Here is a 26,890-nt window from a genome sequence, read left to right as displayed (position 1 = left end):
TACGTCGCACAAAGGAAGGTGGTTCTGGTTGTTGGAGGTCAATCATCCCAGCCCCAGGAATTCCTCAGGGCAGTGACCTAGGCCCAACCATCTTCAACGGTTTCATCAACGACCTTCCCTCCATCATAAGGTCAGAAGTGGGGATGTTCGCTGATCACTGCACAGTGTTCAGTTCCATTCGCAACTCTTCAGAAGATGAAGCAGTCCATGCCCGTATGCAGCAAGACCTGGACAACATTCAGGCTTGGGCTGATAAGTGGCAAGTAACATTTGCATGACCATCTCCAACAAGCGAGAATCTAATCACCTCCCTTTGATATTGAACGGCATTACCATCGCCGAATCTCCCACCATCAACATCCTGGAGAGGGAGGGGGGGGTTACCATTGACCAGAAACATAAATACTGTGGCAACAAGAGAGTCAGAGGGCGAGTGTCTCCCCTCCTGACTCCCTAAAGCTTTTCCACCATCTACAAGGCACAAGTCAAGAGTGTGGTGGAATACTCTCCACTTGCCTGGATGAGTGCAGCTCCAACAACACTCAAGAAGCTCGGCATCATCCAGGACAAAGCAGCCCGCTTGACTGACACCCCATCCACTAACTTAAACATTCACTCCATCCACCACAGGCGCACCATGGCTGCAGTGTGTACCATCTACAAGCAATTCACCAAGGCTTGTTCAGCAGCTCCTCCCAAACCCCGACCTCTACCACCTAGAAGGACAAGGATAGCAGGTACATGGGAACATCAGTTGCAAGTTCCCCTCCAAGTTACACACCATCCTGACTTATAAATATATCACCATTCCTTCATCGGCGTTGGGTCAAAATCCTGGAACTCCCTCCCTAACAGCACTGAGGGAGCACCTTCACCACACGGACTGCAGCGGTTCACGAAGCCGGCTCACCACCACCTTCTCACGGGCAATTAGGGATGGGCAATAAATGCTGGTCCTGCCAGCGACACCCACATCCCAAAAATATTCTGATTGGTCTTTCTCAGATCTAAAAGTGGATGACCTTGCACTTCCCGACATTGAACTCTATCTGCTGTAGGTTTTACCCACTCACTTGTCTGTTTATGTTCCTTTATAACTTCCTCCTCACATTCACACAACTTACTGTGCCTCCTAACCGTGTCACCTGCAAACTTCGATATCAAACTCATTCCTTCATCAATCATGAATATGTATGGTAAAAAGCTGAGGGCCCACCACTTGTTCCATCCCAGTCAGAGAATGAACCCTTTATCCATACTGTCTCCTAATGCCAAACCAATTAACAACCCATGTCACAAGATTAACTCCAAGCCCACGTACTCTCATTGTGTGTTATAATCTCTTGTGTGGAACCTTATTGAACGCCTTCTGGAAGTCCATAGAGAACAATCCATGGGCACTACCCTATCTACCATGCTACTGACCTCCTGAAAAATTCTACTAGATTAGTCACAGAACCTACCAGTTATATATCCATGCCAACTCTGATCAGCTGCTAACTGTCCAAGTGCTCAATCACTTTGCCTCTGATGATAGATTGCAGAAAATCCCACACAATTAATCTAATAGACTCAATTACTTTGTTTCTTCCTCTCTCCCTTCTTAAATAATGGAGTAACATTTGCAAATGTTTCAATCCAAAAGCACAATTCCTGAATCTGGAGCGCTTTGGAAAATTATGAGGAGGAAACTGTCCATCAGTCTCACCAGCATCCGTCTTTTATGGGCCTACAGTCCCCTTTCTCTCAGAACATTTATAAAAACGTGTCAGCCATGGCTCAGTGGGTAGTACTTGTGTCTCCGAGACAGAAGGTCGTGGGTTCAAATCCTACCAGAGACTGGAACACAAAAAAAAAAAAAAAAATCTAGGCTCTCACTCCACTGCAGTGCTGAGTCGGAGGTGCAGCGCTTGCAATAGTGAATAATCTTAAGGACGGGGGAGTGGGATTAACTGAAGTGCTCTTGCAGAGAGCCGGCACGGGTTCGATGGGCTGTAACCATTCTATGATTCTATGAAAACGTCTGCTGTTAGTTTTGATATCCAATGCAAGTTTTTTTTTCATATTCCCATAATACTTTGTGTCCCGTGGTTGCTTTTCACAGCTCTCCCAGTCCACTGGATTTTTCCTTGAATTTGTGCAAGTCTTTCCTTTCAGCTGGATACCATCTCTTAAATCATCTGTTGAGCATGATCGCTTAACTGCACATGGAGTTTGTGTCATTTAGGAGCATGTACTGGTTTTGTATCGCACTAAATACTTCCCCACTGTCTGTAGCTTCACCTATTAAAGATCAGCCCAATTTACAGCGGTCAATTTATTACTCATCCCTTCCAAGTTTGCCTTACTTAAATGTACTATGACAGTCTGCGACTCCCTCTAAAACCGGTGTAGGGTACCAGAATGCTATCAGTATGAGGGGAACTGCACTCCAGCAAGAGTCGACAGTGTTCAGAGAGGAAGGTGAAGAACTTATGATTGGTAATATGGACATTACTGAGAGAAGCAAGTGTTCATATGCAGCAATAGAAATTAAACTACAATGGGGAAATTCTCACTCAAGTGATGGAAAACTGCCCAATACTGCTCAATCCCTTTCACACAGGACTGAGCAAATTTTCATGGACCAAGCAATTTCCATCAGATATGCTAACAGTAAGCCCCGAAAGAGATGGCCAAAGTCTGATCGAATAGCAAATATAATTGTACAGGCATTGCGCACTAGAGAACAAAAGCTGGCATTTTCGATCCAAAGTCTTTCTTTTCCATTGTCCTTTCCTGGCATGTCTGGTTTAAAATGGAAACTGCACTGTAAACCGGTCACTGTAACTACACTATAAACCACTGTAACTGCACTGTAAACCAGTCACTGTAAATTGCACTGTAAACCAGTCACTGTAAACCGGTCACTGTAACTACACTATAAACCACTGTAAACAGCACTGTAAACCAGTCACTGTAAATGGCACTGTAAACTGGTCATTGTAAACGGCACTGTAAACTGCACTGAAAACCGGTCACTGTAAACTGCACTGTCCTGTCATAGAATACAATCAGAGAACGGTTACAGCACGGAAGGCTACCATTTGGTCTGTCGAACCCGTACCAACGCTCAGCAAGTCCCACTCCCCTGCCCTTTCCCCGCAGCCCTGCAAATGTTCTCTCTTTAGATACTTATCCAACTCCCTTTCCGGCAGTGCATTCCAGATCTTAAGCACTCGCCTTTGGTTCTTTTGCCAATCATCTTAAATCTGTCCGAAAAACCACCGTTCACCACTGCTCTCTGTTTCCTGTCACTTAGACAATTTTGTATCCAGGCCGCCACTGTCCCTTTATTCCATGGGCTTTAATTTTGCTGACAGGTCTATTATGTGACACTTTGTCGAATGCCTTTTGGAAATCCATGTACACTACGTCAAATGCATTACCCTCATCAACCCTCTGTTACCTCATCAAAAAAACACGAGGTCAAACACTATTTGCCTTTAACAAATCCGTGCTGGCTTTCCTTAATGAATCCACCCCTAACCAAGTGACTGTTAATTCTGTCACTGATTGCAGTTTCAAAAAGCTTCCCCACTACTGAGGTTAAACTGACTGGCCTGTAGTTGCTGGGTTTATCCTTACACCATTTTTTGAACAATGGTGTAACATTTGCAATTCTCCAGCCCTCTGGTACTATCCCTGTATCTACGGAGGATTGGAATATTATGGCCAGTACCTCCGCAATTTCTGCCCTTAGTTCCCTCAGCGTCCTGGGATGCATCCCATCCGCTCCTGGTGATTTATCTACTTTAAGTACAGCCAGCCTTTCCAATACCTCTCCTTTATCAATTTCTATTCTATCAAGTGTCTCCACTACCATCTCCTTCCCAAATCGGCCCCACCCCTCCTCTTACTACCCGTTTACTATTTATATGCCTGTAGAAGACTTTTGGATTCCCTTTTATGTTGGCTGCCATTCTATTCTCATACTCTCTTTGCCCCTCTTCTTTTTCCCTTCTCCTCTGACCTTTCTAAATATAGTCTGGTTCTCCGATGTCAGGTCGCAAATACATCGGTCATACGCGCTCTTTTTCTGCTTCATCATATTCTTTATCTGTTTTGTCATCCAGGGAGCACTGGCTTTCGTTACCCTGCCTTCCTCACATGTGGGAATGTACCTCGACTGTACCTGAACGATTACCTCTTTAAAGGCAGCCCATTGTTGCACTGCAGTTTTACCTGCCAATTTTTGATTCCAGTTTACCCGGGCCAGATCAGTTCTCATCCCACTGAAATTGGCCTTCCCCCAGTTAAACATTTTTACTCTAGGTTTCACCCTGTCCATTTCCATAGCTAATCTAAACCTTATGATACTACGATCACGGTTTCCTAAATGCCCACCTACGGACACTTGCTCCACGTCATTCCCCAGAACCAGATCCAGCAATGCCGCCTCCCTCGTCAGGCCGGAAACATATCGACCAAGAAAGTTCTCCTGAACATATTTCATAGTTCTTGCACCTCTCTAATTTCTCTGCAAATTTGCTCCTGCTTTTCATAGAAATTTACAGCACAGGAGGCCACTTCGGCCCATCGTGTCTGCGCCGGCCGACCAAGAGCTACCCAGCCTAATCCCACTTTCCAGCTCTTGGTCCGTAGTCCTGTAGGTTACGGCACTTCAAGTGCCTAATCAAGTACTTTTAAATGTGGGGAGGGTTTCCGCCTCTACCACCCTTTCAGGCAGTGAGTTCCAGACCCCACCATATGAAGACATTTCTTTCCCATTATTTGGTGGTCTATAGAATATACCTAGAAGTCTAGAAGTGTAAAGACTTAACTCTACCCATGTAGATTCTGTCCTTGACCCCTCAAGGACATCCTCTCTCGCCAGCACTGTAACATTCTTCTTAACCAATACTGCTCCACCCCCTCCTATCTTTCCTGAGCACCTTATAACCAGGAATATTTAATACCCAATCCTGCTCTTTGAACTAGGTCTCAGTTATAGCCACATCATAAAATCCCATGTTGCTAGTTGTGCCAACAGCTCACTTACCTGGTTTACTACACTTTGTGCATTCACATACATGCACTGTAAACCCATTTTAGACCACCGTGTATTCTCTCTTCGTTGGACCTCACCTAATACCTTACTATTTTTTACATTTGTGCTCTCTGCCTCTCAATCCCTTGAGAACTTTATTCCCCCTTTCTAATGTTAAATCCTGGTTCCCAACCCCCTGCCAAATTAGTTTAAACCCTCCCCAACAGCAGCAGCAAACCTCCCCGCGAGGATATTGGTTCCGGCCCCATTGAGGTGCAACCCGTCCGGCCTGTACAGGTCCCACCTCCCCCAGACTCAGAACTGAATGCTGGTTGGAGAGCAAGATGCACTCAGGTGACTCCTGCACTCCCTGCCTGGTCCGACTTTTCTGTCGGACGGTTACCCATGCCCTCTTTGGCTGTGCACTCTTAAGCTGCGGGGTGACCACCGTCTGAAACGTGCCATCCACCAGGCTCTCAGCCTTGCAGGTGCACCGCAGTGACGCTAGCTGCTGCTCAAGCTCCTCCAGCTGACGACACTTTCGGCACGTGTTTGTCCAGGACATGGGAAGCGTCCTGAATTTCCCACATGGCACAGGATGTGCATTCCTTGGGACTGAGCTGCCCTGCCTCCATTTAATATACCATTAACTACTATACAGAAACTTAAGACTAAGTTGTAACAAATTCAAGTTATTAATAAAAATATATATATATATATATATATATATATATAATCAGTTACTAATTAAATATATTAATGGTTATTAATTTAATATAGTATTAATAGTTACTACTCGGCTAGCTCCTACTTTATCCCTAACCAGCTATTAACTTGAAGGAAAAAAAAGTGTGACCTTTACCAACCATCAGTTTACCAGCAATCCTGTGACATCACTCCTGGATTTTATTTTTCTCTTGACGCTGCTCTTGTGAATGTTTAAATCTACATTTACACTCTCTGTTTATATTCTCGCTGCTTCCTCGCAAGTCCGTGCAGCGCTCAGCCCCTCGCTCCCGGTTTATAGTCTCGCGGCTCCCTCGCAGGTCAGTTGTCGCTGTAGCCCTGTTTTTTGGCCATATTTAACATTGCCTAACATTAACAATGAAATTGCCTCCATATTCACTAATAGGGGGAACTCCTAATGTAAACAGTCCCAGGTGACGGTGGTTACAGGTCAACAGTCTTTAGGTGGCACTGCAGAGCAAGTTTCTGAAGTCTCTTGTCCAAATGTCGCCAGCTTGTGTAGAATTTCACTAACTGACCGTGGGCGACAATACGTGCAAGTTACTCTCATTATTTAAACATACATGCCGATGCTGAACGTGCATTATGGCACCTACCGTCAGTGCCGATGATTCTTGCAGGGGTTCCAAGGAGTACGGGCGATTGTACTTTGGCATGGGATGCGCTGAACTGTCATTTAACATGAGGGGGCTGGAAGAGAGACAAAAAACAGAGGTGAATGTTTGAGACTCAAGGACACTGCGTGTGCATACATATAGGCTTGAACTTAGTCTTTCGCCCTCAGATGTGACTCTTTAACTAAGGCCCTGTATACTCGGCTCTATTTAAGGACATGTCTTGGCCATTCTTGCCTCAACCAACCACAGGAAAGAAAAAATTAACTAGTCATTCACCTGACATCTTATTTTGGGATACCTGAATAACTGTTGTGTTTACCAACTATTGTCACAGAACTGCAAAAATAATTCATTTTATGAAGTGTATTGAGATGTGATAAGGTGGTATAAAAACTATAGCAGCATTGGATCACAGGTTGAGGGGGTTTAGAACTTTTCTGATGTCCGAGGAACAAGAGGAGGCCATTCAACCTCTTGAGCACATTCCATCATTCAATTAGATCATGGCTGATTTGTTTCTCAATCCTATTTACCCAACTTTTCTCTATATCCAGTGGTACCCTTGCCCAACAAAAATCGAGTGATCTCAGCTTTGAAAGCTCCAACTGGCTCTAGTCAACCACAGTGAGGTGCGTACAAGAGGTCCAGCTGCTTCAACTCGCCGCCCTCTTTGAAAGCAACTGGGCTGTTCTGTCCCCCCCATGACAATGGGGGATCTCCGTGCGAGGGGAATCGTGCTGGTGGACCTGAAGTCACATGAACAATACAATCAATCCTGAGCTGTAAGCAGTGGTTCAATGGGAATTCACAGAAATCAAACTGCAAAAAGGCACACCCCAACTGTACAAAACACTAGAGACTTAGAATGAGCAGGAGGCACAACTGACCGACATTCAGCAGGGGATCAGAGTCCAAAGTAGAGATGTGCCATTATAATCAGGATATTGATCCCAGTACCAGAGAAGCTGGGATGGTTCTCCTTAGTGTTAAAAGGAGATTTAACAGAGATGTTATGAAGGGTTTTGATAGAATAGATAGGGAGAAACTGTTTATTAAATGCAGTGAGTTATGATGATCTGTAATGCACTGGCTGGAAGGGTGGTGGAAGCAGATTCAGTAGTAATATTCAAAAGGGAATTGGATAAATATTTGAAACGGAAACATTTGCAGGGCTATGGGGAAAGAGACTAACTGTGCAAAGCTCTTTAAAGAGCTGGTAAAGGGGCCGAATGGCTTCTTCCCTGCTATTTGATTCTACGTCTCAGATTACTGGTAACCTAACAAATGATAGGAATGTCTCAGCACAACACCAGACACCACTCCACTAAAGAATTCAATTCATGTAACCCTGAAGTTTGCACGGGAAGTTAATGGTTAGAGACCACGTGTGGAATTCCCCCCCAATAAAAACACTGCGTTTATTGTTCTTGTGACGCACAAATAGGTTGTGCAACAAGCACGTGTGATTATCATGGGCTCCGCCACTGGAATAAAGGGCTGTTACATTAGTAAGTGTTCAATTCGGATTGCAGGAGATGGAGACTGGCCGTGTAACAACTCGCTGCAGTCATGTTGCTATCTGGTGGCAAGAACCAGAGCCTCACATGTTCAAACAACGCCAATCCTTCTACCCAAGTACGAGATGAGAGGTTAGCGGTGTAACTGCAGTGAGTCAACGCATGAATACCGCTCTCCCATGACCCCAACTCAGCAGCTGATTACACAGGTGAACATACGGCATTCATTTCATTCCCGTCACTGAGCGCTGCTAATAATTAGCTCAGACTCACATTTTCCTCTTCACTCCAATGACTCTGTTGGACTGCACAAGCGAAATCAGGAACTGAATCAGCTGAAAATAGAAAAGAAAAACATTTAAAAAAAATGTATTACTCACTGTGCAAATAACAACAATCCAACACCATAGCCACCCTGCACCATCAGACACAACCATTCTCAGTCCCAGATCCAAAGAGAATCCCGTTCCGGAGCCACAGCTCCAGACCCAGAGCCCCCCCCACCATGTTCCCCTCCAGTCACACAGCCAGTTCGATAGGTCCAGTGCAACCCCAGTCAGATCTACCCCATTCCCAATCACACCAGCCCAGTGCTGCTCCGCACTCACTCACAACCCACCACTTTGCCGAAACTGACCCACTCGTGACAAACCTTTCACCATATTGCCAGAGAAAGACTCTTGTAACCAACGCAACACCTCAAGTGCAAACCATTCGCCAAAGCCTCCTCAGTGACAACTTCCCATCTGTAACCTCACCTTGTAACAGACCCACCATCTAACCAACAGACACCACCATTCCCAACCCCCCCCCCCCCCCATAATACTCCTACTTCCAATATAGAGGGACCCCCCCCTCGCCTATAGTAACCGCTCACAGGGCACGAATCCCACAAACAGCACCTCCCATAAATCATGTCACACAAAACTCCATAAAATCTACTCAATCTCTTGCTATGTATCTAACCCTCCTGTCCAAGGCAAACCCTGTCCCCAGCCGCACCCCCCACCCCACCACCCCCAATCCAAAAGATTACACATAGGAGTCAAAGGTGAAGGCTCAGCTGAAATCACGGGGAAACTGCCTTGATAATGGAGAGTCCGCTAAGAAGTGCCATAAGCAACCAAGTCTAAAAATTAAAAATGTCACATTAATGAAAAAGGAGTTAGCTAATCAGCTGATGGAGGGAAGGGTGTAGACAGCTCATTGGTTTTGATTTATTGAGTAATACCAAGTAATTCAAACAAATTGAAGAGCACTTAACTCATCACCCTCTCCAATACCCCGTTTCTAAAGTTTGATCCCAAGGTTAGTGCCTCGAATGGAATTAACCAACAGATCTTCTGTAACAAGGTGCCTGTCCCATGACTCCAGGTGACCCATTCACCCTCTCGACCTCAAAAGGAGGAACCACCCTATCGTATGAGGAATTTCATCCTCAACATGAAACAGCCAACCCATGTCTGGCAGAAATAACCTCCTACGTCCTAAGCAGCAGCAACCCTTGCACAACATCCTTCTCCTGGACATCTATCTGGCACACACAGCAGTAACTCCTCTCTCCCCCAATGGGAAATAACCCCCCTTCCAATCCTTTGACGGCAGCAATCCTCCCACTTTAGCCCACCTGATGAGCAGCAGTCTCCACCTACTTCTCTGTAACCCACCCACCACAGGTTACAAGCTGCTGGCACTTCGTAACCTGACCATCTCGAGCAAGAGTTGCCCGTTCATAACCCACTCACTAAAAGCAATGCATTCCACTCGGATACACCGATGTAGCCTACCCGATTCTTCCTTACCGGGGCATCTCACACAATGAACCATTCACAGATAAATAGGTGGGCAAGAAACCTGTTCCCAAACCGTTACCAACATCACAGGAGATGAATCAAAGGGGCCCGGCAATGGCTCCCCTGCCAGTCTTCCATTAACTCCCTGGGGGAAAGTGTCTCACTTCCACACTGCAGTACCCTCAGCTTGAGAGATCAGGGACTCTCTAGGCACGGTAGAGGGGAATAGCCGATATCGTATTAAATGGCGGAGCAAGCTCGAGGGGCCGTATGGCCTACTCCTGCTCCTATTTCTTATGCTCTTATAAACTACAAACCCACTAGTCAGTAACACTACCAATAAAAACACAAGATTTTAAGTATCATTAAGATTCCCTCCCCACCTTAACATGAATAGGACACTGCCAGAATGATGAGACACTGAGCGAGCAGTAGGCTCCTTCATTACCTGTGGCTGGCAGTCCTGCCAAATCCCAGAAACCCCATTACTGCGACACACTACTTAGTAATTTCACATGAATGTAACAACCTGCCTTGCCATCCAGCCAGAGTACTGCAAGAGAGATGATTTGATTGAATCTCCCTGCTTACCTGGGCTGAGCATGTTTTGACTGATTGCTCAGCCTTGGAGCAGACCAAATTATCCCCCCCACCCTCATCTTGCGCCGCACCCTCCTCCACCACCCCCCCCCGCCCCCCACCACATCCTTCGCTGCTGCCGTATGTCCATTCCTTGCTGGGTTCCACAGGCATTCGCAACCCTGCAGTACACCTCAGTTGTGTTTCATGGGCAAGCTGAGACTATGGATGCCAGCAGGGTAGTTAGTCAGAGAGGGCACCTAGGGAGTTAGATGTAGCCCTTACAGCTAAAGGGATCAAGGGGTATGGCTGATCTCAACCCTGCCCTTGGCTGACTATAGGCATGTGCACTTGTCAGCAGAGATGTTTGGGGGGTGCCATGGGTTATAGATCAGGGATTGGGCCCTTTAAAATCCAGCGACGCCATTTTTCAAGCCTCCATACTGGCATCTTGACAGAGATCAACTAGTTCAGCACAAGCCAGGAACTTTGCAGACAGTGTGTGTCGGTTACACAATTTGCAACAACAAAATCACTGTTGGTGGTGTGGTAAGGGGACAAAGTTTTTAATCAGTATAGCTTTGTGTAAATAGTTCCTTCCTGCCCAAGGGGAAACTGCAGGGGAGGGGGGAAATAAAATCACATGCACCAAATCAGTGCAGCCAATTACACTGACAGGGCAAAATCACAGGCTACCCATTCAGACAACCGTGGGCCGAGCTCACAAAGGGCGGATCTGACAACAGTGTAACCTTATATGGAAGAAATAAAAGTTCTCTTCAATGCGTTTCGGCCACTAAGGGGAAGGATAAGAGCGGTTTTGGAAATACTGCAGCGCAGTAACCTTGTGCACGGACAAATGAGAAGGTGCACATCCCACAAGCATTCATAGAAACATAGAAAATAGGCGCAGGAGTAGGCCATTCAATATGATCTTGGCTGATCATGCAACTTCAGTACCCCATTCCTGCTTTCTCTCCATACCCCTTGATCCCTTTAACTGTAAGGGCTACATCTAACTCCCTTTTGAATATATCTAATGAATTAGCCTCAACAACTTTCTGTGGTAGAGAATTCCACAAGTTCACAATTCTCTGGGTGAAGAAGTTTCTCCTCATCTCGGTCCTAAATGGCTTACCCCTTATCTTTAGACTGTGACCCCTGGTTCTGGACTTCCCCAACATCGGGAACATTCTTCCCGCATCTAACCTGTCCAATCCCATCAGAATTTTTTCTGTTTCTATGAGATCCCCTCTCATTCTTCTAAATTCTAGTGGATATAAACATGGTCGATCCAGTCTTTCTTCATATGTCAGTCCTGCCATCCCGGGAATCAGTCTGGTGAACCTTCGCTACACTCACTCAATAGCAAGAATGTCCTTCCTCAGATTAGGAGACCAAAACTGTTATATATGTATACTTGTATTTACTCTGTACAGCCACAAGAGGGCTCATCCCCAGGAGTCCCAAGGGATCCCATAATCCCTTGAGCACAGGTATTTAAGGAGGCTTCACAGATGGAGAGGCACTCTGGAGACCTGCAATAAAAAACTAAAGTCACACTTTACTTTGAGCTCAGTCTGATTCTTTCTCCATACACAACAAAAACTGTACACAATATTCAAGGTGTGGCCTCACCAAGGTCCTGTACTACTGCAGTACGACCTCCCTGCTCCTATACTCAAATCCTCTTGCTATGAAGGCCAACATACCATTTACCTTCTTCACCGCCTGTTGTACCTGCATGTCAACTTTCAGTGACTGATGTACCATGACACCCAGGTCTCGTTGCACCTCCCCTTTTCCTAATCTGTCACCATTCAGATGGGGCTCCTTCGAATTAAATAAATATTTGCTGTTGCACCTCGATGGCCTTCTTGATCCTTTACCTTATTCACGACCTTCTGCTGCTGTGTGTGCTTCTGTCGCAAGCTGGCCACCTCTCGCCATAATGCTTCGTTTTCACTGTAAAAACCAACGATTAACATTAATACGGTCGGTAAATCTGTACTACAGACAACGCTGCCCGCTCACCATAGTGCTCAGGCAGCCCTGGAGACCCAACGTTTGCACATAAAATGGTGGCAAGCAGCACCGAACCCAATTACCTGTCCTATTGGATGAAATCATTTTAACTCGGCACATTGGACCTTCTTCGGCAGTGCGGCACAACCGTTTACCGACTAAACCTGCTGAGCAACTGGAGGGCCGTAACTATTTTAATTGGACGCCACCAAGATCCAGGTCGCTGAAGCAGGAGCGGCGAGGTCAGGACGAAGGAGCGGCGAGAGATTGTCGAGGGACATGATCGGGGCTCAGGAGAGGCGAGAGTTCAGGGCCCAGGAGAGGCGAGGGCCCAGGGGCAGCACGGGCCCAGCCCACACTGCGATATGTGCGCACCAGGTCCGTGCAGCAGAGCAGGTCTCCAGTCGCCCTGGATAACCCTTGCCACTGGACCAAGACCTAGCTCTGTCAAGGTCGTGTGGTGGCTGGTGTGCAACAGTTACCACGCATTAAAAAAATCCACGCACAAGCATCTTCCACCCTTCAAGATTTAGTTCGGGACCTGGAATATTAGGTCCTTCATTGAAACACCTGTGAACTTTTTGGTGTGATGAACTATTTTAATTAAAAATAAGCTCAGGACCCTGACACAGTAACGTTTGCAGCACTGGAAGGATGCTAATGTCTGTACTCGACACTGGGTTAGACTTAATCAAACCCCCATTATCGCTACATTACAGCTTTGGATCCAGTGCTGCAATTGGGGTTGGCCTCTATAGCTCCGTGCTAGGGGTGGGGAGAAAGTCTGCCTGGATCGTCTCTCCTGGTTGTATTTCAATGCTCCCTGTTGGACATTGGGCAAAAATGGCATCATATTCATCTGTGTTGCTCTTCAATAGCCCAACATTTCATGACGTGTGGCCACTCCGAGATAAGAAAGGACTGTACCCCAGCAGGAATCATGAAATGAGGGGAGAAAAAAAATATATATTTAATTCAAATGGGGAGAGAAAAACCGGAAACAGTTTAAGTGTAACATTTTTATTAGCTGACCAAGCCAACAACCCAAGTGGAGCTCAGGTGGTGAGTTTTTTTTGGGGGCACACTATTTCCAGAGTTGTACAAACTGCACCTCGCTGTTCTTCGGAACTTTCTTTCAATTGAAAGAAAACTCTGCCTGATCCTTAGTGTGCACTGAATGTCTCCCAGGGTACAAGGGAACTGGCTGTTCATGGCACAGGTAGCATAGGTAGACAGCGTTGGCAAATTCAAGCGGAGGCTATCTTTTCAGGTGAAAAGTGATGAGGACATGAAATATTGCATGGTAACGGTAGATGGACACCAGCAATCTTCACCAGTCCTGTACATGTCCATGTTCGGTATCTTTTTCACACAAGTCATTAATTAGAGCAGAGGGGTTGGGAGAAAATTTATTTACACAAAGGGTGTTGGGAGCATGCAATGTTTTATCACAAGGAACCTTTTCAGGGAAAATTGGATAAATATTTAAAACAGATGAAGCTGTAGTGCTAGGGGGGGGGTTAAGAGAAGGGCAATGGGATGAGTTTAAGATTGATCTAGCACAGAACTGGTACAGACACACTGAGCTGAATGGTCCCAATTTGTGCTGTAGACACTTCTATTTCTGTACAAAGCTCTTCAAGAGTCTCTGAATGGCCGATCTGACTCGATATGTGCATCTGACTCGCGATGTGATAACTACTGGCATGTACGTAGGCAGGGCAGATATCAGCATCACTAAAATATCTGCTACAGCTGGTCACTAAGTTTAAACTTTCAGAACACCAGATGCAAAGACTTCTCCAGTTATACTTCACCTCAATAAGTATGGCGATCCACCCCTTCCAAATATCCTGGTCATCTTATTCCACCCCCCCCCCCGCCCCACCCTTACCCTGGTCAGCTTGTCCACCCCCACCCCATAATCTCAAAAAAATAACTTGTTTCATAATATCATGCAGAGTTATTCCCCGAAAAAACACTGGGCACGTGGACATGAGGTGGGGAACATGGGCGACTGAAATGTCGGTAAATGCAGCACTGGTGGGAAAACTTCAAGAAAGTGGATGTACAAGAGAGAGGCCACAGGCACAGACTGTGCACAAACCCGAACAATACTGCCTGCTGGTTTTAGAGCACGAATAAAGTCCTAAACTGCACAAGCTTCATGTTAGTCCCTTATGGCAGTTGAATCGGTCGACATAATTATCACTGATACTCTTAAACCTCACATCCAGCACTTTACATGTACAAATATAATGTGTTTGATACAAAGTCGGACAGTAGTAGTGAGAAATTAGGGATGCAGGCAATAAGGGTACAGCAGTTATCATGGGCGACTTTAATCTACATATAGATTGGGCTAACCAAACTGGTAGCAATGCAATGGAGGAGGATTTCCTGAAGTGTATTAGGGATGATTTTCCAGACCAATATGTCGAGGAACCAACTAAAGGGTTGGACATCCTAGACTGGGTGATGTGTAATGAGAAAGGACTAATTAGCAATCTTGTGCGAGGCCCCTTGGGGAAGAGTGACCATAATATGGTAAATTCTTTATTAAGATGGAGAGTGACACAGTTAATTCAGAGATTAGGGTCCTGAACTTAAGGAAAGGTAACTTCGATGGTATGAGACGTGAATTGGCTAGAATAAGACTGGCAAATGATACTTAAAGGGTTGACGGCGGATAGGCAATGGCAAACATTTAAAAATCACATGGATGAACTTCAACAACTGTACATCCCTGTCTGGAGTAAAAATAAAACGGGGAAGGTGGCTCAACCGTGGCTAACAAGGGAAATTATGGATATTGTTAGATCCAAGGAAGAGGCATATAAATTGGCCAGAAAAAGCAGCAAACCTGAGGACTGGGAGAAATCTAGAATTCAGCAGAGGAGGACTAAGGGTTTAATTAGGAGGGGGAAAATAAGAGTATGAGAGGAAGCTTGCTGGGAACATAAAAACTGACTGCAAAAGCTTCTATAGACATGTGAAGAGAAAAGGATTAGTGAAGATTCATGTGAAGTTATAATGGGGAACAAAGAAATGGCAGACCAGCTGAACAAATACTTTGGTTCTGTCTTCACGAAGGAAGACACAAATAACCTCCGGAAATAGTAGGGGACTGAGGGTCTAGTGAGAAGGAGAAACTGAAGGAAATCCTTATTAGGCATGGAATTGTGTTAGGGAAATTGATGGGATTGAAGGCCAATAAATCCCCAGGGCCTGAAAGTCTGCATCCCGGAGTACTTAAGGAAGTGGCCCTAGAAATAGTGGATGCATTGGTGATCATTTTCCAACAGTCTATCGACTCGGGATCAGTTCCTATGGACTGGAGGATAGCTAACGTAGCCCCACTTTTTAAAAAAGGAGGGAAGATATAAAACGGCTAATTATCGACCGGTTAGCCCGACATCAGTAGTGGGGAAAATGTTGGAATCAATTATGAAAGGGAAATCATGCTTGACAAATCTTCTAGAATTATTTGAGGATGTAACTAGTAGAGTGGACTAGGGAGAACCAGTGGATGTGGTGTATTTAGACTTTCAAATGGCTTTTGACAAGGTCCCACACAAGAGATTAGTGTGCAAAGTTAAAGCACATGGTATTGGGGGTAATGTATTGACGTGGATAGAGAACTGGTTGGCAGACAGGAAGCAGAGAGTTGGGATAAACGGGGCCTTTTCAGAATGGCAGGCAGTGACTAGTGGTGTGCCGCAGGGCTCAATGCTGGGGCCCCAGCTATTTACACAGAAACATAGAAAATAGGTGTACGAGTAAGCCATTCGGCCCTTCGAGCCTGCACCACCATTCAATAAGATCATGGCTGATCATTCACCTCAGTACCCCTTTCCTGCTTTCTCGCCATACTCCTTGATCCCTATAGCTGCAAGGGCTATATCTAATTCCCTCTTGAATATATCCAATGAACTGACATCAACAACTCTCTGCGGTAGGGAATTCCACAGGTTAAGAACTCTGAGCGAAGAAGTTTCTCCTCATCTCAGTCCTAAATGGTTTACCCCTTATCCTTTGACTATGTCCCCTGGTTCTGGACTTCCCCAACGTCGGGAACATTCTTCCTGCATCGAACCTGTTCAGTCCCGTCAGAATTTTATATGTTTCTATGAAATCCTCTCTCATCCCTCTAAACTCCAGTAAATACAGGCCAAGTCGATCCAGTCTCTCCTTATATGTCAGTCCAGCCATCTCGGAAATCAGTCTGGTGAACCTTCGCTGCACTCCCTCAATAGCAAGAACGTCCTTCCTCAGATTAGGAGACCAAAACTGAACACAATATTCCAGGTGAGGCCTTACTAAGGCCTTGTACAACTGCAGTAAGATCTCCCTGCTCCTATACTCAAATCCCCTAGCTATGAAAGCCAATATACCATTTGCCTTCTTCAATGCTTGTTGAACCTGCATGCCAACTTTCAATGACTGATATACCATGACACCCAGGTCTCGTTGTACCTCCCCTTTTCCTAATCTGCCGCCATTCAGATAATATTCTGCCTTTGTGTTTTTACCACCAAAGTGGATAACCTCACATTTATCCACATTATACTGCATCTGCCATGCGTTTGCCCACTCACCTAATCTGTCCAAGTCACCCTGCAGCCTCTTAGCGTGTTCCTCACTGCTCACACCGCCACCCAGCTTAGTGTCATCTTCAAACTTGGAGATATTACAATCAATTCCTTCATCTAAATCATTAATGGATATTGTAAATAGCTGGGGTCCCAGCACTGAGCCCTGCGGCACCCCACTAGTCACTGCCTGCCATTCTGAATATTGAATGGTGGTGCAGGCTCGAAGGGCCGAATGGCCTACTCCAGCGCCTATTTTCTATGTTTCTCTTTCCTTCCCATCTGATTTTACATTTCCTTACATGGTCTATCATCATCATAGGCAGTCCCTCGGAATTGAGGAAGACTTGCTTGCACACGAGTTCACAGATGTTTCAATGAAGGACCCGATGTTCCAGTCCTGAACTCCAATTGAGGGGGTGGAAGATGCCAGTGTGTGGATTTTTTTTTTTTTAACGTGTGACCGTTGCACATCAGCCACCATATGGGCTTAACAGAGCTAGACCTTTAGTCGTTGAGGGAAGGGTGGGTGGGACTGGTTTACCACACGCTCTTTCTGCTGCCTGCGCTGGATTCCTGCATGCTCTCGGCAACGAGACTCGAGGTGCTCAGCGCCCTCCCGGATGCACTTCCTCCACCTAAGAACATTACAAGGACATGGTCTATATAATAGTCAGCAGGGTTGACGGTGTGAACTCGGCACTGATCTGTGTGTTGGGTACCGCTGTCCTATTCCCCTCCCGTCAATCGCTGATCTGCAGGCGCTCAGTCTGCCTATGACGATGTGCAATCCCTTTTCTAGCAATGCTGTATGTTTTCACATTCCCACTGGCAGATGGGGCAAGAGTTTTACAGGAACAGGTGTAGATACCACAGCACAAGTCAGCGGAGGGAATGACATATGCATTGGACTTCACAACAGCTGGGATCAATAGCAAAGGCCAGAGCCTCGGGGAGCAACATTTTTTCTCTCTCTCTCTCCTCCCCCATCCTGTGGATGGGGTGTCATTAGACCAGACTGAGGGAGCACTGCGATGATGGAGACTAAAATAAATCAAAGTGGGAAGGTCGAGGATGCAAGAACATTACCTTGTGAGGAGGGGCAGTGCAGATTGCAACACACAGGCTCAGTTGTACGCAGTCTACTGGCAATTGTTTCAAACTGGAGACCTAGTAGCAAACAGCACAACTACATTCCCAGTTGTTGACGCAAGTGATATTGGGAGACCATGGAAGAAACAGTAGAGGAACTATGTAGAAATCAAAGACATTTAATGTAATGGATAATTCCAATGGAAGAGAAGATTTCAGCTAGATATCTGTTCTGTTTACAAATCCAACACAATCATAAGAACATAAGAAATAGGAGAAGTAGGTCATTTGGCCCCTCGAGCCTGCTCTGTCATTTAATATCATGGCTGATCTGATCTTGGGCTCAGTTCCACTTCCCTGCCCGCTCCCCATAACCTTTCACTCCCGTATCATTCAAAAATCTGTCTATCTCCAGCTTAAATATATTCAGTGACTCAGCCTCCACAGCTCTCTGGGGCAGAGAATTCCAAATATTCACAACCCTCAGAAAAAAATTTATCCTCATCTCAGTTCTAAATGGGCGACCCCTTATTCTGAAACCATGCCCCCTCGTTCTAGATTCCCCCACGAGTGGAAACATCCTTTCTGCATCGACCTTGTCGAGCCCCCTCAGTATCTTATGTTTCAATAAGATCACCTCTCATTCTTCTGAACTCCAATAATTATAGGCCCAACCTGCTCAACCTTTCATAAGTCATCCCCTTCATCTCAGGAATCAACCTCGTGAACCTTCTCTGAACAGCCTCCTTAAATAAGGAGTACGCAGTACTCCAGGTGTGGCCTCACCAATACCCTGTACAGTTGTAGCAGGTGTTTGCTGCTTTTATACTCTCTTCCCCTTGCAATAAATGCCAATATTCTGTTTACCTTCCTGATTACTTGCTGTATCTGCATACTAACTTTGTGTGTTTCATGCACAAGGACCCCCATCAGTACCAGGCCAACAGCACTATCTTCTCTACCGAACTAAGTAAAATTTGAATAGGCCTTGTTGACGAGTCTTGGTCAGCTTCGTGCAACAAAAAAAAAGCGACACGTAACTTTCAAGTACATATCCAGACATTGTCAACATAAGCATTTTCTAATCGCTCCAGGTAACAGACAGCTTACATCGAACATTACAAAATCTTGATTGATGAGCATTGATGTGCACACACTGAAATTCCCTCTCCACTCCTTGCTGTACACTCTCGGTCTCTCTTTCCTCCTTTAAGAGGCTCCTCAAACCTCAATCTTTTAGTCACACCTTCCTCATATCTCTAAGGTATCCTCTGAAGTGCCGTGGGATCTTCTTAGTTAATGGCGCTAAGTAAATGCAAGATGTTGTTGCAACCACAGGATGCAGGTTGCTGGGAGGGCAGCAGGCTCCAGACAGACTGCTCCAGTTAATGGGCACATGCATGAAAAGTCCTGGACTTGCTCACAAGTCTTAGTTAGTATGCAGGTACAGCAAGTGATCAGGAAGGCCAATGGAATGTTGGCCTTTATTGCAAGGGGGATGGAGTATAAAAGCAGAGAAGTCCTGGTACAATTGTACAGGGTATTGGTGAGGCCACACCTGGAGTACTGCATACAGTTTTGGTCTTCGTATTTACGAAAGGATATACTTGCTTTGGAGGCAATTCAGAGAAGGTTCACTAGGTTGATTCCGGAGATGAGGGGGTTGACTTATGAGGAAAGGTTGAGTAGGTTGGGCCTCTACTCATTGGAATTCAGAAGATTGAGAGGTGATCTTATCGAAACGTATAAGATTATGAGGGGGCTTGACAAGGTGGATTCAGAGAGTTTCCACTGATGAGGGAGACGAGAACTAGAGGGCATGATCTTAGAATAAGGGGCCGCTCATTTAAAACTGAAATGAGGAAAAATGTATTTTCTCAGAGGGTTGTAAATCTGTGGAATTCGCTGCCTCAGAGAGCTGTGGAAGCCGGGACATTGAATAAATTTAAGACAGAGATAAGCAGTTTCTTAACCGATAAGGGGTTATGGGGAGTGGGCGGGGAAGTGGACCCGAGTTCATGATTGGATCAGCCAAGATTGTATTAAATGGCGGAGCAGGCTCGAGGGGCCAAATGGCCTACTCCTGCTCCTATTTCTTATGTTCTTATTAAGCGTGTAGATGGAGGCTGGATCGAAAGCAGAGCAGTTAGTATGCATTTTCTCCTCAAAACACGACTATTGGGACATGCCCACTGTATTGATGAGCACAGCATTTGGTGAACTTAAGGTAACTGTACACTTTCGGCATTCCAGGTTCAGGTACTTACTGCTTCATGTTCATTAGTTTGGAGTCCAGGTTCTCCTGCTTCCCTTTCATGATTTGAACATCAGAGAGAATTTTACCAACGTCATCTGACCGGACCTTTATCTCTTCAGGCTTCACAGTTGACATCTACAAGTGATAAAACAAACATTAACAGCAGATTTGACAATGTATAAAAGAGGACAATAACCCTCAACGCTGCCAATCCCAGAAGCCAATCTGAGGTACCACTTGCAAAGTGACGAACGCCAGTGAGCAAGAGCACAGTTGGCAAAATATACATGCCGTTTTATTTGCCATTTCCCACAATATTCAAAATGAGAGTTGTAAAATAAAATGGAGAGCTGAGCAAAATTCTGCCGCATTTTGAAAAGTCCCTGACCCGGGAGTGTTTAGTGCTGCCATGAGGTGATGAAAGGTCAGGTGTTTTAATCCCCAGCACCAATAACCCCTATTTAGTTATTAGATTAAAAAGAAAATTGACTTCACCTTCGACAATAAGCTGTGGCCGCAGAGAAGCTGATAACCTTAGATAAAGATGTGGCCTCAGGCCGAGTTACAATTTAACGATCAGCCCTTCATAACTGTGGAACTTGCTTCCAGAACCAGCAAAACTATAGGTCTCGAACTTGCCCATAATTGGTACTTGCCTCTCGGTAAATGTCAGTTTTACTGTCAGGTTGACACATGTGATGATCGGGAGTTCAGAGTGCGTAGGGGGCTCCCGCACAGACATATGAAGGGAGTTCAGTGTGCAGGGGCAGGGCCTTCACACAGATATATGAAATCATGCTGCAATCAAGTTTTCTGCAGTGGGGTTAACAACAGGAGTGGGGAGGAGTCAATTACACCAATGGCAAGCACAGTTCCTAGCCACCAAATACACTGACCACTGCTGCAATTCTCCACCTGCCTCACTGAAGGTTCTTGGGGTTTAGCCAAGCCGTTAAAAATTCACGCTAGGGTTCAGTTCCCTAGGCGGTGGAAAACAGAGGCACTTTGCCAAGTGGTCAATCTTCTCGTATGAGTTGTGACTAGGTGATGATGGGCACCCTCACAGAATGAGCCCTTTGCCTGTGCTCGACTAGCATTCACCCATACACCATGGATCATTAGCGCAACAGGAACAGAGATGTGTGGAGCAGTGGGAGCCATTTGTGGACAGCCTCCACATCACCAGCGATTCCTTAGCAGACTGCTGCTTTGTAGATCTCTGGGCCTCCATTCACGGTTGTAGAGCTTGTGGCTGTAGCTGGCATTCAACACTGTTCTTCCTTCTCTTGTCCACTCAGAAAGTAAAGGACTATTACTAGGAAGCCCCAGCATTCCCAGCAAACACAAAATGTTAGCATGCAGGTATAAAAGTATAAAAGCAGAGAAGTCCTGCTACAACTGGTCATAGGAATGTGGGAATGGAGGACCTTGAGATGATCACTATCACTAGGGAGGTAGTGCTGGACAGGCTAATGGGATTGAAGGTAGACAAGTCCCCTGGTCCTGATGAAATGCATCCCAGGGTATTAAAAGAGATGGCGGAAGTTATAGCAGATGCATTTGTTATAATCTACCAAAATTCTCTGGACTCTGGGGAGGTACCAGCGGATTGGAAAGCAGCTAATGTAACGCCTCTGTTTAAAAAAGGGGGCAGGCAAAAGGCAGGTAACTATAGGCCGGTTAGTTTAACATCTGTAGTGGGGAAAATGCTTGAAACTATTAAGGAAGAAATAGCGGGACATCTAGATAGGAATAGTGCAATCAAGCAGACGCAGCATGGATTCATGAAAGGGAAATCATGTTTAACTAACTTACTGGAATTCTTTGAGGATATAACGAGCATGGTGGATAGAGGTGTACCGATGGATGTGGTGTATTTAGATTTCCAAAAGGCATTCGATAAGGTGCCACACAAAAGGTTACTGCAGAAGATAAAGGTACGCGGAGTCAGAGGAAATGTATTAGCATGGATAGAGAATTGGCTGGCAAACAGAAAGCAGAGAGTCAGGATAAATGGATCCTTTTCCGGTTGGAAGTCAGTGGTTAGTGGTGTGCCACAGGGATCAGTGCTGGGACCACAACTGTTTACAATATACATAGATGACCTAGAGGAGGGGAAAGAGTGTAGTGCAACAAAATTTGCAGATGACACTAAGATTAGTGGGAAAGCGGGTTGTGTAGAGGACTCAGAGAGGCTGCAAGGAGATTTGGATAGGTTAAGCGAATGGGCTAAGGTTTGGCAGATGGAATACAATGTCGGAAAGTGTGAGGTCATCCACCTTGGGAAAAAAAACAGTAAAAGGGAATATTATTTGAATGGGGAGAAATTACAACATGCTGTGGTGCAGAGGGACCTGGGGGTCCTTGTGCATGAAACTCTTTTAGAGTCTACCTGCAAAAACATAAAACATTAAACCGTGCCACCCGACCTGGGTGACACTCCAGACATTTACAAGGCCCTTTTTTTTTTTCCCCCTTTTTTTGTTTTTTTTTGTGTTTTTCTTTTTTTGGTTTTTTTTTTGGGCACTAAAATCACAATTTTCCCCAGTGCCCCCTATAAAAGGGAAGGGGGACACTAAAAGCACCGGCAATTAAAACAAATTAAACTTAAAAACGTAAAATCAAATTAAAATTTGGTTGCCGGGCGTGATGATGCACTCCAGTCCCTCCGGTGCCCACCTCTCGCGGAAGGCCGCGAGCGTACAGGTGGACACCGCGTGCTCCATCTCCAAGGACACCCTGGACCGGATGTAAGAGCGGAAGAGAGGCAGGCAGTCAGGTTGAACGACCCCCTCGACCGCCCGCTGCCTGGACCGGCTGATGGCACCCTTGGCCGTGCCCAGGAGCAGTCCTACGAGGAGGCCTTCGGACCTACCCGCTCCCCTCCGCACAGGGTGCCCAAAGATCAGGAGAGTGGGACTGAAGTGCAGCCAGAATTTCAGGAGCAGCCCCTTCAAATAATGGAACAGGGGCTGCAACCTCGTGCACTCAATAAAAACATGGAACACGGACTCCTCCAGACCGCAGAAATTGCAGGCGGCCTGGGAGTCCGTGAACCGGCTTAAAAATTTGTTGCACGGCACTGCTCCGTGCACCACCCTCCAGGCCAAGTCCTCGATGAATAGTGGGAGGACCCCTGCGTAGAGTGCCCTCCATCGGGGACCCCCGCCTCCTCCGGACGGCAAGATGGTACGCCATGGCGTGTCCGGACGGCCGGCGAGGATGGCAAAGTTGAGGGTGTGCAGGAGCAGCCCGTACAGGAAACCCCTCTGCGCGGAACTGAAAGGCGCGGAGGGGATTTCCCCGAGGCGGCTCAAGTTGTGAGGCGCCGGCCCCCGAGGGAGGTTCCGGGGTTTGGCGCCGATGAGGAATTCCGTCCGGACGGGGGTCAGTTCGGACGGGATCTCCCCACGTGCTTGAGCCTCCTCGATGCACCTAACGGAGTCAGGGCCCAGAGCTGTTTTTAGCGACTCGATGGCATCGGCCGCGTGGCGGACGTTGGCAGAATTTAGGCGCCGCGCCAGCGTGTCTGGCGCCATCCAGCCCGCTGCACCGGCAATGAATCCCAAAAGGTTAGTTTGCAGGTGCAGCAGGTAATCAGGAAGTCAAATGGAATATTGGCCTTCATTGCGAAAGGGATGGAGTACAAAAGCAGGGAGGTGTTGCTGAAACTATATAAGATATTGGTAAGGCCGCACCTGGAGTACTGCGTGCAGTTTTGGTCACCTTACTTAAGGAAGGATATACTAGCTTTGGAAGGGGTACAGAGACGATTCACTAGGCTGATTCGAGAAATGAGGGGTTTAACTTATGATGATAGATTGAGTAGACTGGGTCTTTACTCCTTGGAGTTCAGAAGGATGAGGGGTGATCTTAGAGAAACATTTAAAATCATGAAAGGGATAGACAAGATAGAGGCAGAGAGGTTGTTTCCATTGGTGGGGGAGACTAGAACTAGGGGGCACAGCCTCAAAGTACGGAGGAGCCAATTTAAAACCGAGTTGAGAAAAAATTTCTTCTCCCAGAGGTTTGTGAATCTGTGGAATTCTCTGCCCAAGGAAGCAGTTGAGGCTGGCTCATTGAATGTTTTCAAGTCAAAGATAGATAGATTTTTAAGCAATAAGGGAATTAAGGGTTACGGGGAGAGGGCGGGTAAGTGGAGCTGAGTCCACGACCAGATCAGCCATGATCTTATTGAATGGCGGAGCAGGCTCGAGGGGCTAGATGGCCTACTCCTGTTCCTAATTCTTATGTTCTTAACTGTACAAGGTATTGGTGAGGCCACACCTAGAGTACTGCATACAGTTTTGGTCTCCGTATTTAAGGAGGGATATACTTGCATTGGAGGCTGTTCAGAGAAGGTTCACTAGAATGATTCCCGAGATGAAGGGGTTGTCTTAGGACAAAAGGTAGAGCAGGTAGGTCTATGCTCATTGGAGTTTAGCAGACTGAGAGGTGAAACATACAAGATTATGAGGGGGCTCGACAGGGTAGATGCAGAGAGGATGTTTCCTCTCATGGGGGAATCTAGAACTAGGGGGCATAGTTTCAGAATAAGAAGTTATCCATTTAAAACAGAAATGAGGAGGAATTTCTTCTCTTGGAGGGTCGTGAATCTTTGGAACTTTCTACCCCAGAGAGCTGTTCATTGAATATATTTAAGGTGGAGATAGATTTTTGAATGATAGGGGAGTCAAAGATTATGGGGAGCGGGCAGGAAAGTAGAGTTGAGGCCAAGATCAGATCAGCTACGATCATATTGGATGGCGGCGCAGGCTCGAGGGGCCAAATGGCCTACTTCTGCTCCGATTTCTTATGAAAAGTGAAGAGCTCTGTTAAAACAATACGTCTTGTACTTATCCACCTTGGCCCTTGCCTCCAGCCAAGGGATTGGCAGTGCCTGTTTTACTAGCAGTGTAGCAAGCGCGAGATCAGGAGTTTAGTGTGTGGGAGACTGTAGCACAGACCTATGAATCCATGCTGCAGACTAACTGCATTGCCCAGAGTTGTCCTCAAGCATTACATTGCTTGGGACTGTAAACCTCACCAAAAAGCTACTAACTGACACTGATGAGCAGGTCTCAGATTAGAAATGTCTTACTGCTACTCTGACACAGCTCATCAGCGCTCCCCAACATACTGCAAACCCTTGGTCTCTCAAATTTTATATACTTTAAATGTTTCTCCTTGGCTGTGCTCCTGTATTTCCAGTGTTCCATCCTGGGCAGTTGCTCACAGATCAACGGTTCCATTGTGGTTTCTTTTTAAATATAGAGCCATCTCATCTCCTATAACCATGGTGGCTTAGCTTGGCTTCTTCATGTCGCTCTCTTGCTTTCTCTCACTAAAGCAGAGAAAGGCGAGGGGGGGGGGGGGCAGAGAGAACAGTAACAAACCCCAATTCTGGCAACCACGGGTGTGAAGATCGATCAGAGATCCACCAGCAGCAGATCTGCCAGGGGATACAGGTGAAAGACAGAGACAGAGGGGATATGCAAGAGCCAAGGACAGCTGGCCTCTATTCCCTTCGTCCCACTATTGGTGGCTATGCTCTGACACCTCGGCATCACAATTGGAAATTCCCTCCCAATCCCCACTGCATCGCCACCTCCCTATCTATTCAAGACGCCCCTTAAAACCCAACTCTTTGGCCAAGCTTTTGATCACCCCTAGTATCTCTTTTGGTTCATTGTCCATTACACCACAGATGCATCTTGAGGTGTTATTCGATGCTAAAAGTTGCTATATAAATGCAAGTTGTTCTTTAATTCTGAGACATGCCGCGTGCAGCTACATGCTAAAATACTGCAACAAAAGCAGTGCGAACCACAACCTAATTTCCAACTGAACTACTTTTAGCTTAAAATAAGTCAGTGGGTGCAGAGAAAGACCAAAGAGCAACAAACCCAACAACTGCAGATGTCACAAGAGAGTGCCACAGTGATATTTATAGTCCTGATAAGTCGAGTGTTGCAGTTGTTTACATAGAAAAATGAAACACACAGCAGGTCATCTAGCATCCAAACCAGTTAAAGTGGGAACTCCCCAAACATTAATACATGGTGTCTATTGGGGATACTGACTGCAGTTTTTATTTCATATTTCCTGCAATTTTCTTTCAACTACAGCATTTTATAGCTTTGTTAAATGCATGCTTGAAAAGATGAAAGACTGAATAGGATACATTTTTGGTGTACACAAAGTGACTGATAAGATTGTTTATTCTGCCCCGACAGCCACTCAAACACCAAACCTGAAGAGCAGCTACTGGTACTAAAGCCAACAATTCACAAGACTTTGTGGAAAGAGAGAAAAAGGAGATAAATAGGTACTTAGCTTATTTTGCACTTACACTAGTTACCTTTCTCTTGATATTTTCCAGCAAGTGTTCCTGGCCCCGGATGAAGTATAGGTGTTGAAACTCCGTATCGTCCTTCTCCGGCTTTACAAGCCCACCTTGCTCAATGTTCACAACTTTACGAAAGCCATCTGCAAAGACGGGCCAGAGGAAAAAGTCAGAGTTCAGTGGAGTAGAGCTGACCATCACTTAGATCACCCCACCCTTGAAGATAACAGGATAATGTTCACTATTTTTAAGATGAATAAAGCTCCACATCTGTGGTTTATCAATGGCTGGATTTA

General features: G+C 46.0%; 1 protein-coding gene across 1 annotated transcript in view; it reads right to left on the bottom strand.

Annotated features, from left to right (window-relative positions):
• Window positions 1-26,890, bottom strand: part of hsf1 (heat shock transcription factor 1) — a 105,207-nt gene that overhangs the window by 45,138 nt on the left and 33,179 nt on the right. Inside the window, 5 exon segments of the mRNA XM_070881895.1 lie at window positions 6,373-6,466; window positions 8,184-8,245; window positions 12,172-12,247; window positions 20,259-20,383; window positions 26,610-26,737. Coding sequence (XP_070737996.1) covers window positions 6,373-6,466; window positions 8,184-8,245; window positions 12,172-12,247; window positions 20,259-20,383; window positions 26,610-26,737 — 485 coding nt within the window.

This window comes from Pristiophorus japonicus, chromosome 5 (genome assembly GCF_044704955.1).
Source record: "Pristiophorus japonicus isolate sPriJap1 chromosome 5, sPriJap1.hap1, whole genome shotgun sequence".
In the NCBI taxonomy this organism is placed as follows: Eukaryota; Metazoa; Chordata; class Chondrichthyes; family Pristiophoridae; genus Pristiophorus; species Pristiophorus japonicus.
Note: the sequence above shows the minus strand (reverse complement) of the source record. Positions and strands in the feature narration are given on the sequence as shown.